General features: G+C 47.2%; 1 protein-coding gene across 4 annotated transcripts in view; it reads left to right on the top strand.

Moving 5' to 3' along the window:
• Positions 1-14813, top strand: part of LOC118373852 (disintegrin and metalloproteinase domain-containing protein 22) — a 139068-nt gene that overhangs the window by 76467 nt on the left and 47788 nt on the right. For all 4 annotated transcript variants that reach the window (XM_052502627.1, XM_052502626.1, XM_052502628.1 and 1 more), the window contains exon 7: positions 5246-5309. In XM_052502627.1, the coding sequence (XP_052358587.1) occupies positions 5246-5309 (64 nt within the window). The remainder of the gene's footprint in view (positions 1-5245; positions 5310-14813) is intronic.

The following is a 14813-nucleotide window of genomic DNA, read 5'->3' as shown; positions in this document are numbered from 1 at the left end:
TAGTAGTGTTGGTTACTAGTGTTAGTAGTGTTGGTTATTAGTGTTAGTAGTGTTGGTTAGTAGTGTTGGTTAGTAGTGTTGGTTACTAGTGTTAGTAGTGTTGGTTAGTATTGTTAGTTACTAGTGGTAGTGTTGGTTAGTAGTGTTGGTTAGAAGTGTTGGTTACTAGTGTTAGTAGTGTTGCTTACTAGTGTTAGTAGTGTTAGTAGTGTTGGTTAGAAGTGTTGGTTACTAGTGTTTGTAGTGTTGGTTAGAAGTGTTGGTTACTAGTGTTTGTAGTGTTGGTTAGAAGTGTTGGTTACTAGTGTTTGTAGTGTTGGTTAGTAGTGTTGGTTAGTAGTGTTGGTTAGAAGTGTTGGTTACTAGTGTTAGTAGTGTTGGTTAGAAGTGGTGGTTACTAGTGTTAGTAGTGTTGGTTAGAAGTGTTGGTTACTAGTGTTTGTAGTGTTGGTTAGAAGTGTTAGTAGTGTTGGTTAGTAGTGTTGGTTAGTAGTGTTGGTTAGAAGTGTTGGTTAGAAGTGTTAGTTAGAAGTGTTGGTTACTAGTGTTAGTAGTGTTGGTTAGAAGTGGTGGTTACTAGTGTTTGTAGTGTTGGTTAGAAGTGTTGGTTACTAGTGTTTGTAGTGTTGGTTAGAAGTGTTGGTTACTAGTGTTTGTAGTGTTGGTTAGAAGTGTTAGTAGTGTTGGTTAGTAGTGTTGGTTAGAAGTGTTAGTTAGAAGTGGTGGTTACTAGTGTTAGTAGTGTTGGTTAGTAGTGTTGGTTAGAAGTGGTGGTTACTAGTGTTAGTAGTGTTGGTTAGTAGTGTTGGTTAGAAGTGTTAGTTAGAAGTGTTGGTTACTAGTGTTAGTAGTGTTGGTTAGAAGTGGTGGTTACTAGTGTTAGTAGTGTTGGTTACTAGTGTTAGTAGTGTTAGTAGTGTTGGTTAGAAGTGTTGGTTACTAGTGTTAGTAGTGTTGGTTAGAAGTGTTGGTTACTAGTGTTAGTAGTGTTGGTTTGTAGTGTTGGTTAGAAGTGTTGGTTACTAGTGTTAGTAGTGTTGGTTAGTAGTGTTAGTTACTAGTGTTAGTAGTGTTGGTTAGAAGTGTTAGTAGTGTTGGTTAGTAGTGTTAGTTACTAGTGGTAGTGTTGGTTTGTAGTGTTGGTTAGAAGTGTTGATTACTAGTGTTTGTAGTGTTTCGATACGCAGAGGCAATATCCCTGATCTTACCTGTGCACATAGCGATCTCTTGCTTTTAGGTAGGTTATACATAATATATCTCTCACACACAAATTCACCCTTAATCAAACAAAAGGTTCTCAATTTGGGTTTATGATTCATCTTGTATTGTTGGTTAGTAGTGTTGGTTACTAGTGTTAGTTAGTAGTGTTGTTTAGTAGTGTTAGTTACTAGTAGTAGTGTTGGTTACTAGTGTTAGTAGTGTTGGTTATTAGTGTTAGTAGTGTTGGTTACTAGTGTTAGTAGTGTTGGTTAGTAGTGTTGGTTACTAGTGTTAGTAGTGTTGGTTAGTATTGTTAGTTACTAGTGGTAGTGTTGGTTAGTAGTGTTGGTTAGTAGTGTTGGTTAGAAGTGTTGGTTACTAGTGTTAGTAGTGTTGCTTACTAGTGTTAGTAGTGTTAGTAGTGTTGGTTAGAAGTGTTGGTTACTAGTGTTTGTAGTGTTGGTTAGAAGTGTTGGTTACTAGTGTTTGTAGTGTTGGTTAGAAGTGTTGGTTACTAGTGTTTGTAGTGTTGGTTAGAAGTGTTGGTTACTAGTGTTTGTAGTGTTGGTTAGAAGTGTTAGTGTTTGTAGTGTTGGTTAGTAGTGTTGGTTAGTTAGTGTTTGTTAGAAGTGTTAGAAGTGGTGGTTACTAGTGTTAGTAGTGTTGGTTAGTAGTGTTGGTTAGAAGTGGTGGTTACTAGTGTTAGTAGTGTTGGTTAGTAGTGTTGGTTAGAAGTGTTAGTTAGAAGTGTTGGTTACTAGTGTTAGTAGTGTTGGTTAGAAGTGGTGGTTACTAGTGTTAGTAGTGTTGGTTACTAGTGTTAGTAGTGTTAGTAGTGTTGGTTAGAAGTGTTGGTTACTAGTGTTAGTAGTGTTGGTTAGAAGTGTTGGTTACTAGTGTTAGTAGTGTTGGTTTGTAGTGTTGGTTAGAAGTGTTGGTTACTAGTGTTAGTAGTGTTGGTTAGTAGTGTTAGTTACTAGTGTTAGTAGTGTTGGTTAGAAGTGTTAGTAGTGTTGGTTAGTAGTGTTAGTTACTAGTGGTAGTGTTGGTTTGTAGTGTTGGTTAGAAGTGTTGATTACTAGTGTTTGTGGTGTTTCGATACGCAGAGGCAATATCCCTGATCTTACCTGTGCACATAGCGATCTCTTGCTTTTAGGTAGGTTATACATAATATATCTCTCACACACAAATTCACCCTTAATCAAACAAAAGGTTCTCAATTTGGGTTTATGATTCATCTTGTATTGTTGGTTAGTAGTGTTGGTTACTAGTGTTAGTTAGTAGTGTTGTTTAGTAGTGTTAGTTACTAGTAGTAGTGTTGGTTACTAGTGTTAGTAGTGTTGGTTATTAGTGTTAGTAGTGTTGGTTAGTAGTGTTGGTTAGTAGTGTTGGTTACTAGTGTTAGTAGTGTTGGTTAGTATTGTTAGTTACTAGTGGTAGTGTTGGTTAGTAGTGTTGGTTAGTAGTGTTGGTTAGAAGTGTTGGTTACTAGTGTTAGTAGTGTTGCTTACTAGTGTTAGTAGTGTTAGTAGTGTTGGTTAGAAGTGTTGGTTACTAGTGTTTGTAGTGTTGGTTAGAAGTGTTGGTTACTAGTGTTTGTAGTGTTGGTTAGTAGTGTTGGTTAGAAGTGTTAGAAGTGTTGGTTACTAGTGTTAGTAGTGTTGGTTAGAAGTGGTGGTTACTAGTGTTAGTAGTGTTGGTTAGAAGTGTTGGTTACTAGTGTTTGTAGTGTTGGTTAGAAGTGTTAGTAGTGTTGGTTAGTAGTGTTGGTTAGTAGTGTTGGTTAGAAGTGTTGGTTAGAAGTGTTAGTTAGAAGTGTTGGTTACTAGTGTTAGTAGTGTTGGTTAGAAGTGGTGGTTACTAGTGTTTGTAGTGTTGGTTAGAAGTGTTGGTTACTAGTGTTTGTAGTGTTGGTTAGAAGTGTTGGTTACTAGTGTTTGTAGTGTTGGTTAGAAGTGTTAGTAGTGTTGGTTAGAAGTGTTAGTTAGAAGTGGTGGTTACTAGTGTTAGTAGTGTTGGTTAGTAGTGTTGGTTAGAAGTGGTGGTTACTAGTGTTAGTAGTGTTGGTTAGTAGTGTTGGTTAGAAGTGTTAGTTAGAAGTGTTGGTTACTAGTGTTAGTAGTGTTGGTTAGAAGTGGTGGTTACTAGTGTTAGTAGTGTTGGTTACTAGTGTTAGTAGTGTTGGTTAGAAGTGTTGGTTACTAGTGTTAGTAGTGTTGGTTAGAAGTGTTGGTTACTAGTGTTAGTAGTGTTGGTTTGTAGTGTTGGTTAGAAGTGTTGGTTACTAGTGTTAGTAGTGTTGGTTAGTAGTGTTAGTTACTAGTGTTAGTAGTGTTGGTTAGAAGTGTTAGTAGTGTTGGTTAGTAGTGTTAGTTACTAGTGGTAGTGTTGGTTTGTAGTGTTGGTTAGAAGTGTTGATTACTAGTGTTTGTAGTGTTGGTTAGTAGTGTTGGTTAGTAGTGTTAGTAGTGTTGGTTAGTAGTGTTAGTTACTAGTGGTAGTGTTGGTTTGTAGTGTTGGTTACTAGTGTTGGTTACTAGTGTTTGTAGTGTTGGTTAGTAGTGTTAGTAGTGTTGGTTAGTAGTGTTAGTTACTAGTGGTAGTGTTGGTTAGAAGTGTTGGTTACTAGTGTTTGTAGTGTTGGTTAGTAATGTTGGTTAGAAGTGTTGGTTACTAGTGTTGGTTACTAGTGTTGGTTACTAGTGTTGGTTAGAAGTGTTGGTTACTAGTGTTGGTTACTAGTGTTGGTTACTAGTGTTGGTTAGAAGTGTTGGTTACTAGTGTTGGTTAGAAGTGTTGGTTACTAGTGTTGGTTACTAGTGTTGGTTAGAAGTGTTGGTTACTAGTGTTTATAGTGTTGGTTAGTAGTGTTAGTAGTGTTGGTTACTAGTGTTGGTTAGTAGTGTTGGTTACTAGTGTTGGTTACTAGTGTTAGTAGTGTTGGTTACTAGTGTTGGTTACTAGTGTTAGTAGTGTTGGTTACTAGTGTTGGTTAGAAGTGTTGGTTAGTAGTGTTGGTTACTAGTGTTAGTAGTGTTGGTTACTAGTGTTAGTAGTGTTGGTTACTAGTGTTGGTTAGAAGTGTTGGTTACTAGTGTTAGTAGTGTTGGCTACTAGTGTTGGCTAGTAGTGTTAGTAGTGTTGGCTAGTAGTGTTGGCTAGTAGTGTTGGCTAGTAGTGTTGGTTAGTAGTGTTGGTTAGTAGTGTTAGTAGTGTTGGTTACTAGTGTTAGTAGTGTTGGTTACTAGTGTTAGTAGTGTTGGTTAGAAGTGTTGGTTAGTAGTGTTGGTTACTAGTGTTAGTAGTGTTGGTTACTAGTGTTGGTTAGAAATGTTGGTTACTAGTGTTAGTAGTGTTGGCTAGTAGTGTTGGCTAGTAGTGTTGGTTAGTAGTGTTAGTAATGTTAGTTATTATCCATATTATCCATAGACATGTACCTACCAGTATAAACCATCCATAGACATTTACCTACCAGTATAAACCATCCATAGACATGTACCAGTATAAACCATCCATAGACATGTACCAGTATAAACCATCCATAGACATGTACCAGTATAAACCATCCATAGACATGTACCAGTATAAACCATCCATAGACATGTACCTACCAGTATAAACCATCCATAGACATGTACCAGTATAAACCATCCATAGACATTTACCAGTATAAAGCATCCATAGACATGTACCAGTATAAACCATCCATAGACAGGTACCAGTATAAACCATCCATAGACATGTACCAGTATAAACCATCCAGACATGTACCAGTATAAACCATCCATAGACATGTACCAGTATAAACCATCCATAGACATGTACCAGTATAAACCATCCATAGACATGTACCAGTATAAACCATCCATAGACATGTACCAGTATAAACCATCCATAGACACCTATCCATCTTAGTGCCGTTACAGACACACACAGTCCTCATCAGTTACTGTCGAGAGGAGAGAGAGTGCTGGCATCCATCATGTTTACGTCTGCAATGGCTGGCGGTCATATTGATCTCTCTTTTTCTCTCTCTCTCTGTCAGTGGGATGTTCTTTGATGGGAATCACACCTACATGATCGAGCCTGGAGGAAAGGACCGCGTCAGCGTGAGTACCTCGGCTAAGCCTGGCCTTGGCCATCCATTCATACATGCACGCATGTACGCACTCACACACACTGTGTAATGGTAGTCGTCTCGACTGAATGGGACTAGAAGACTATTATCCACTAGGACAGAGCAGAGTTGACCGGCCAGTTAGTTAATGAGGAATGGAGAGTGATATAATTAAGCAATAAGGCACAAGTGGGTGTGGTATATGGCCAATATACCACGGCTAAGGAATGTTCTTAGGCAAGACGCATCGCGGAGTACAGCCTGGATACAGCCCTTAGCCGTGGTATATTGACCATATACCACAAACCCCCGAGGTGCCTTATTGCTATTATAAACTGGTTATCAATGTAATTACATCAGTAAAAATACATGTTTTGTCATACCCGTGGTATACGGTCTGATATACCACGGCTGTCAGCCAATCAGCATTCAGGACTCTAACCACCCAGTTTATAATACAGTATATGTTTGTATTTATGAGGGAGAGCTGATGGTTTAAAGCAACATCTGTCGCCCTGAGAGAAAAGACCAAGCTCTGATTCTGATGTGTTGATGTGAGAGACACTTTATCTTCTGCGTATGTGTTTAGGGTGGAGGTCATCAGGAAGGGATGAAAGGTATGTTTGTTTGTGTGCAGTGTTTCCCCTAGGATTCTTTTCAGAAGTGGCGGCAAGGGTAGGAGGGATGAATTACTACAAGCGTTAGCGCAATGACATGCTTAGCTGTTCCCATAGACATCCAGTCATTGAGCCAACAACTATCAATTTAAAAATGCATCTTGGCAGAAATATATAAATAAATAATGTGTGTGCGTGCGTGTCTGTATGTGTGTGCGTGTGTTCATGCATGTCTATGTGTGTGTGTGTGTCTGTATTTGTGTGTGTCTGTGTGTATGTATGAGTGTGTGTGTGTGCGTGTGTGTCTGTATTTGTGTGTGTGTGTGAGCGAGCACAAGTGCCCGTGCGGGTTTGTGTGTGTATGTATTTCAGGCATATAGAGCCGCCTTCTTAAAATGCATATCCATCTGACAGGTTTACCACCTTATGGTGGAGAGGAGAGGGGAGAGAGAGAGGAGAGAGGGGAGAGAGAGGAGAGAGGGGAGAGAGAGGAGAGGGGGGAGAGAGAGAGGAGAGGGGGAGAGAGGAGGAGAGGGGGAGAGAGAGAGGAGAGGGGAGAGAGAGAGCGTAAAATGAGAAGAAGGACGTGAAATGAGTCAGGGAGAAGGAGGGAAGAATAGAGAAAAAGGGAGAGAGGAATGGACATGAGACAGTGGGAGAGAGGATTGGACAGAGACAGTGGGAGCGGAAGAGAGGATTGGACAGAGACAGTGGGAGTGAGGGAGAGAGGATTGGACAGAGACAGTGGGAGTGAGGGAGAGAGGATTGGACAGAGACAGTGGGAGTGGGAGAGAGGATTGGACAGAGACAGTGGGAGTGGGAGAGAGGATTGGACAGAGACAGTGGGAGTGGGAGAGAGGATTGGACAGAGCCAGTGGGAGTGGGAGAGAGGATTGGACAGAGACAGTGGGAGTGGGAGAGAGGATTGGACAGAGACAGTGGGAGTGAGGGAGAGAGGATTGGACAGAGACAGTGGGAGTGAGGGAGAGAGGATTGGACAGAGACAATGGGAGTGGGAGAGAGGATTGGACAGAGCCAGTGGGAGTGGGAGAGAGGATTGGACAGAGACAGTGGGAGTGGGAGAGAGGATTGGACAGAGACAGTGGGAGTGGGAGAGAGGATTGGACAGAGCCAGTGGGAGTGGGAGAGAGGATTGGACAGAGACAGTGGGAGTGAGGGAGAGAGGATTGGACAGAGACAATGGGAGTGGGAGAGAGGATTGGACAGAGCCAGTGGGAGTGGGAGAGAGGATTGGACAGAGACAGTGGGAGTGGGAGAGAGGATTGGACAGAGACAGTGGGAGTGAGGGAGACAGGATTGGACAGAGACAGTGGGAGTGAGGGAGAGAGGAATAGACAGAGACAGTGGGAGTGAGGGAGAGAGGATTGGACAGAGACAGTGGGAGTGAGGGAGAGAGGAATAGACAGAGACAGTGGGAGTGAGGGAGAGAGGAATAGACAGAGACAGTGGGAGTGAGGGAGAGAGGAATAGACAGACAGTGGGAGTGGGAGAGAGGATTGGACAGAGACAGTGGGAGTGGGAGAGAGGAATGGACAGAGACAGTGGGAGTGGGAGAGAGGAATAGACAGAGACAGTGGGAGTGGGAGAGAAGAATGGACAGAGACAGTGGGAGTGGGAGAGAAGAATGGACAGAGACAGTGGGAGTGGGAGAGAGGAATAGACAGAGACAGTAGGAGTGTGGGAGAGAGGAATAGACAGAGACAGTGGGACTGTGGGAGAGAGGAATAGACAGAGACAGTGGGAGTGGGAGAGAAGAATGGACAGAGACAGTGGGAGTGGGAGAGAGGAATAGACAGAGACAGTGGGACTGTGGGAGAGAGGAATAGACAGAGACAGTGGGACTGTGGGAGAGAGGAATAGACAGAGACAGTGGGAGTGTGGGAGAGAGGAATAGACAGAGACAGTGGGACTGTGGGAGAGAGGAATAGACAGAGACAGTGGGAGTGGGAGAGAAGAATGGACAGAGACAGTGGGAGTGGGAGAGAGGAATAGACAGAGACAGTGGGACTGTGGGAGAGAGGAATAGACAGAGACAGTGGGAGTGGGAGAGAAGAATGGACAGAGACAGTGGGAGTGGGAGAGAGGAATAGACAGAGACGGAGGGAGTGGGAGAGAAGAATGGACAGAGACAGTGGGAGTGGGAGAGAGGAATAGACAGAGACAGTGGGAGTGGGAGAGAGAGGAATAGACAGAGACAGTGGGAGTGGGAGAGAGGAATAGACAGAGACAGTGGGAGTGGGAGAGAGGAATAGACAGAGACGGTGGGAGAAGGAAAGAGGATTGGACAGAGACAGTGGGAGTGGGAGAGAGGAATGGACAGAGACAGTGGGAGTGGGAGAGAGGAATAGACAGAGACAGTGGGAGTGGGAGAGAAGAATGGACAGAGACAGTGGGAGTGGGAGAGAAGAATGGACAGAGACAGAGACAGTGGGAGTGGGAGAGAGGAATAGACAGAGACAGTGGGAGTGTGGGAGAGAGGAATAGACAGAGACAGTGGGACTGTGGGAGAGAGGAATAGACAGAGACAGTGGGAGTGGGAGAGAAGAATGGACAGAGACAGTGGGACTGTGGGAGAGAGGAATAGACAGAGACAGTGGGACTGTGGGAGAGAGGAATAGACAGAGACAGTGGGAGTGTGGGAGAGAGGAATAGACAGAGACAGTGGGACTGTGGGAGAGAGGAATAGACAGAGACAGTGGGAGTGGGAGAGAAGAATGGACAGAGACAGTGGGAGTGGGAGAGAGGAATAGACAGAGACAGTGGGACTGTGGGAGAGAGGAATAGACAGAGACAGTGGGAGTGGGAGAGAAGAATGGACAGAGACAGTGGGAGTGGGAGAGAGGAATAGACAGAGACGGAGGGAGTGGGAGAGAAGAATGGACAGAGACAGTGGGAGTGGGAGAGAGGAATAGACAGAGACAGTGGGAGTGGGAGAGAGAGGAATAGACAGAGACAGTGGGAGTGGGAGAGAGGAATAGACAGAGACAGTGGGAGTGGGAGAGAGGAATAGACAGAGACGGTGGGAGAAGGAAAGAGGATTGGACAGAGACAGTGGGAGTGGGAGAGAGGATTGGACAGAGACAGTGGGAGTGGGAGAGAGGATTGGACAGAGACAGTGGGAGTGGGAAAGAGGAATAGACAGAGACGGTGGGAGTGGGAGAGAGGAATAGACAGAGACGGTGGGAGTGGGAAAGAGGAATAGACAGAGACGGTGGGAGTGGGAAAGAGGAATAGACAGAGACAGTGGGAGTGGGAGAGAGGATTGGACAGAGACAGTGGGAGTGGGAAAGAGGAATAGACAGAGACGGTGGGAGTGGGAAAGAGGAATAGACAGAGACGGTGGGAGTGGGAGAGAGGATTGGACAGAGACAGTGGGAGTGGGAAAGAGGAATAGACAGAGACAGTGGGAGTGGGAGAGAGGATTGGACAGAGACAGTGGGAGTGGGAAAGAGGAATAGACAGAGACGGTGGGAGTGGGAGAGAGGAATAGACAGAGACAGTGGGAGTGGGAGAGAAGAATGGACAGAGACAGTGGGAGTGGGAGAGAGGAATAGACAGAGACGGTGGGAGTGGGAGAGAGGATTGGACAGAGACAGTGGGAGTGGGAAAGAGGAATAGACAGAGACGGTGGGAGTGGGAAAGAGGAATAGACAGAGACAGTGGGAGTGGGAGAGAGGATTGGACAGAGACAGTGGGAGTGGGAAAGAGGAATAGACAGAGACGGTGGGAGTGGGAAAGAGGAATAGACAGAGACGGTGGGAGTGGGAGAGAGAGGAATAGACAGAGACAGTGGGAGTGGGAGAGAGGAATAGACAGAGACAGTGGGAGTGGGAAAGAGGAATAGACAGAGACGGTGGGAGTGGGAGAGAGAGGAATAGACAGAGACGGTGGGAGTGGGAGAGAGAGGAATAGACAGAGACAGTGGGAGTGGGAGAGAGAGGAATAGACAGAGACAGTGGGAGTGGGAGAGAGAGGAATAGACAGAGACAGTGGGAGTGGGAGAGAGAGGAATAGACAGAGACGGTGGGAGTGGGAGAGAGGAATAGACAGAGACAGTGGGAGTGGGAGAGAGGAATAGACAGAGACAGTGGGAGTGGGAAAGAGGAATAGACAGAGACGGTGGGAGTGGGAGAGAGGAATAGACAGAGACGGTGGGAGTGGGAGAGAGGAATAGACAGAGACAGTGGGAGTGGGAAAGAGGAATAGACAGAGACGGTGGGAGTGGGAGAGAGGAATAGACAGAGACGGTGGGAGAGGGAGAGAGGAATAGACAGAGACGGTGGGAGTGGGAGAGAGGAATAGACAGAGACAGTGGGAGTGGGAAAGAGGAATAGACAGAGACGGTGGGAGTGGGAGAGAGGAATAGACAGAGACGGTGGGAGTGGGAGAGAGGAATAGACAGAGACAGTGGGAGTGGGAGAGAGGAATAGACAGAGACAGTGGGAGTGGAGAGAGAGGAATAGACAGAGACGGTGGGAGTGGGAGAGAGGAATAGACAGAGACAGTGGGAGTGGGAGAGAGGAATAGACAGAGACAGTGGGAGTGGGAAAGAGGAATAGACAGAGACGGTGGGAGTGGGAGAGAGGAATAGACAGAGACGGTGGGAGAGGGAGAGAGGAATAGACAGAGACAGTGGGAGTGGAGAGAGGAATAGACAGAGACAGTGGGAGGGGAAAGAGGAATGGAGAGTGGGAGAGAGGAATAGACAGAGACAGTGGGAGAGGGAGAGAGGAATAGACAGAGACGGTGGGAGAGGGAGAGAGGAATAGACAGAGACAGTGGGAGGGGAGAGGAATAGACAGAGACGGTGGGAGAGGGAGAGAGGAATAGACAGAGACGGTGGGAGAGGGAGAGAGGAATAGACAGAGACGGTGGGAGTGGGAGAGAGGAATAGACAGAGACGGTGGGAGTGGGAGAGAGGAATAGACAGAGACAGTGGGAGTGGGAGAGAGGAATAGACAGAGACGGTGGGAGTGGGAGAGAGGAATAGACAGAGACAGTGGGAGTGGGAGAGAGGAATAGACAGAGACGGTGGGAGAGGGAGAGAGGAATAGACAGAGACAGTGGGAGTGGGAGAGAGGAATAGACAGAGACGGTGGGAGAGGGAGAGAGGAATAGACAGAGACGGTGGGAGAGGGAGAGAGGAATAGACAGAGACAGTGGGAGTGGGAGAGAGGAATAGACAGAGACGGTGGGAGTGGGAGAGAGGAATAGACAGAGACGGTGGGAGTGGGAGAGAGGAATAGACAGAGACGGTGGGAGAGGGAGAGAGGAATAGACAGAGACGGTGGGAGTGGGAAAGAGGAATAGACAGAGACGGTGGGAGTGGGAAAGAGGAATAGACAGAGACGGTGGGAGAGGGAGAGAGGAATAGACAGAGACGGTGGGAGTGGGAAAGAGGAATAGACAGAGACGGTGGGAGTGGGAAAGAGGAATAGACAGAGACGGTGGGAGTGGGAGAGAGGAATAGACAGAGACAGTGGGAGTGGGAGAGAGGAATAGACAGAGACGGTGGGAGAGGGAGAGAGGAATAGACAGAGACGGTGGGAGTGGGAGAGAGGAATAGACAGAGACGGTGGGAGTGGGAGAGAGAGGAATAGACAGAGACAGTGGGAGTGGGAGAGAAGAATGGACAGAGACAGTGGGAGTGGGAGAGAGGATTGGACAGAGACAGTGGGAGTGGGAAAGAGGAATAGACAGAGACGGTGGGAGTGGGAGAGAGGAATAGACAGAGACGGTGGGAGTGGGAGAGAGAGGAATAGACAGAGACAGTGGGAGTGGGAGAGAGGATTGGACAGAGACAGTGGGAGTGGGAGAGAGGAATAGACAGAGACGGTGGGAGAAGGAAAGAGGATTGGACAGAGACGGTGGGAGTGGGAGAGAGGATTGGACAGAGACAGTGGGAGTGGGAAAGAGGAATAGACAGAGACGGTGGGAGTGGGAGAGAGAGGAATAGACAGAGACAGTGGGAGTGGGAGAGAGGATTGGACAGAGACAGTGGGAGTGGGAAAGAGGAATAGACAGAGACAGTGGGAGTGGGAAAGAGGAATAGACAGAGACGGTGGGAGTGGGAGAGAGGATTGGACAGAGACAGTGGGAGTGGGAAAGAGGAATAGACAGAGACAGTGGGAGTGGGAGAGAGGAATAGACAGAGACAGTGGGAGTGGGAGAGAGGAATAGACAGAGACGGTGGGAGAGGGAGAGAGGAATAGACAGAGACGGTGGGAGTGGGAAAGAGGAATAGACAGAGACGGTGGGAGTGGGAAAGAGGAATAGACAGAGACGGTGGGAGTGGGAGAGAGGAATAGACAGAGACAGTGGGAGTGGGAGAGAGGAATAGACAGAGACGGTGGGAGTGGGAGAGAGGAATAGACAGAGACGGTGGGAGTGGGAGAGAGGAATAGACAGAGACGGTGGGAGTGGGAGAGAGAGGAATAGACAGAGACAGTGGGAGTGGGAGAGAAGAATGGACAGAGACAGTGGGAGTGGGAGAGAGGATTGGACAGAGACAGTGGGAGTGGGAAAGAGGAATAGACAGAGACGGTGGGAGTGGGAGAGAGGAATAGACAGAGACGGTGGGAGTGGGAGAGAGAGGAATAGACAGAGACAGTGGGAGTGGGAGAGAGGATTGGACAGAGACAGTGGGAGTGGGAGAGAGGAATAGACAGAGACGGTGGGAGAAGGAAAGAGGATTGGACAGAGACGGTGGGAGTGGGAGAGAGGATTGACAGAGACAGTGGGAGGGGAAAGAGGAATAGACAGAGACGGTGGGAGTGGGAGAGAGAGGAATAGACAGAGACAGTGGGAGTGGGAGAGAGGATTGGACAGAGACAGTGGGAGTGGGAAAGAGGAATAGACAGAGACAGTGGGAGTGGGAAAGAGGAATAGACAGAGACGGTGGGAGTGGGAGAGAGGATTGGACAGAGACAGTGGGAGTGGGAAAGAGGAATAGACAGAGACAGTGGGAGTGGGAGAGAGGAATAGACAGAGACAGTGGGAGTGGGAGAGAGGAATAGACAGAGACAGTGGGAGTGGGAAAGAGGAATAGACAGAGACAGTGGGAGTGGGAAAGAGGAATAGACAGAGACGGTGGGAGTGGGAGAGAGAGGAATAGACAGAGACAGTGGGAGTGGGAGAGAGGATTGGACAGAGACAGTGGGAGTGGGAAAGAGGAATAGACAGAGACGGTGGGAGTGGGAGAGAGAGGAATAGACAGAGACAGTGGGAGTGGGAGAGAGGATTGGACAGAGACAGTGGGAGTGGGAGAGAGGAATAGACAGAGACGGTGGGAGAAGGAAAGAGGATTGGACAGAGACAGTGGGAGTGGGAGAGAGGATTGGACAGAGACAGTGGGAGTGGGAAAGAGGAATAGACAGAGACAGTGGGAGTGGGAGAGAGGAATAGACAGAGACAGTGGGAGTGGGAGAGAGGAATAGACAGAGACGGTGGGAGTGGGAGAGAGGAATAGACAGAGACAGTGGGAGTGGGAGAGAGGAATAGACAGAGACAGTGGGAGTGGGAGAGAAGAATGGACAGAGACAGTGGGAGTGGGAGAGAGGAATAGACAGAGACAGTGGGAGTGGGAGAGAGGAATGGACAGAGACGGTGGGAGTGGGAGAGAGGATTGGACAGAGACAGTGGGAGTGGGAAAGAGGAATAGACAGAGACGGTGGGAGTGGGAGAGAGGATTGGACAGAGACAGTGGGAGTGGGAGAGAGGAATAGACAGAGACAGTGGGAGTGGGAGAGAGGAATGGACAGAGACAGTGGGAGTGGGAGAGAGGAATAGACAGAGACAGTGGGAGTGGGAGAGAGGAATGGACAGAGACAGTGGGAGTGAGGGAGAATGAGGGGGTGAGAGAGAAACAGAAATGAACAACACTGGGAGCCTGTGGCTTTGTGGCATCTGTTTTAGCAGCCTCCTTCATCATTCCCTCCCTATCTCCCTTTCCTCCTCCCCTCCTTCTCTCCCTCTGTCATTCCTCTGTAGTCTTCCTGGAGGGATGGAATTATTGAAGCAAGGAGTGAGTGGGAAAATTGCACTCCAAGATCTCTTAAGCTCTGCTAGACACACACACACACGCAGTGTGGCATCTATAAATTGTTCGCTAGTTAGCCGTTAGCATCCTGGCTCCAGGAAAAGGCCATGCTGTGCTACTGTCAAGCCCAGTGTCGACTGTTAGGTTCTGGGCTTAAAGCCACTGATACGCCTGCCTTCTTGGGGCTACTCTCTCTCTCTGACAGTCTGCAGTTCATTCTAAGAGGCTTGTCACACAGACACACAGATGCCTGCTGGAAAGTTCAAGTAGTGGCCTCCCTGCCCTGCATGCCAAGTGATACTCACCCACAGACAGACAGACAGACAGACAGACAGACAGACAGACAGACAGACAGACAGACAGACAGACAGACAGACAGACAGACAGACAGACAGACAGACAGACAGACAGACAGACAGACAGACAGACAGACAGACAGACAGACAGACAGACAGACAGACAGACAGACAGACAGACAGACAGACAGACAGACAGACAGACAGACAGACAGACAGACAGACAGACAGACAGACAGACAGACAGACAGACAGACAGACAGACAGACAGACAGACAGACAGACAGACAGACAGACAGACAGACAGACAGACAGACAGACAGACAGACAGACAGACAGACAGACAGACAGACAGACAGACAGACAGACAGACAGACAGACAGACAGACAGACAGACAGACAGACAGACAGACAGACAGACAGACAGACAGACAGACAGACAGACAGACAGACAGACAGACAGACAGACAGACAGACAGACAGACAGACAGACAGACAGACAGACAGACAGACAGACAGACAGA

Source organism: Oncorhynchus keta, unplaced genomic scaffold (genome assembly GCF_023373465.1).
Source record: "Oncorhynchus keta strain PuntledgeMale-10-30-2019 unplaced genomic scaffold, Oket_V2 Un_contig_1599_pilon_pilon, whole genome shotgun sequence".
Lineage (NCBI taxonomy): Eukaryota > Metazoa > Chordata > Actinopteri > Salmoniformes > Salmonidae > Oncorhynchus > Oncorhynchus keta.
The sequence above is the reverse complement of the archived record's forward strand: the minus strand, read 5'-3'. Positions and strand labels throughout refer to the sequence as shown.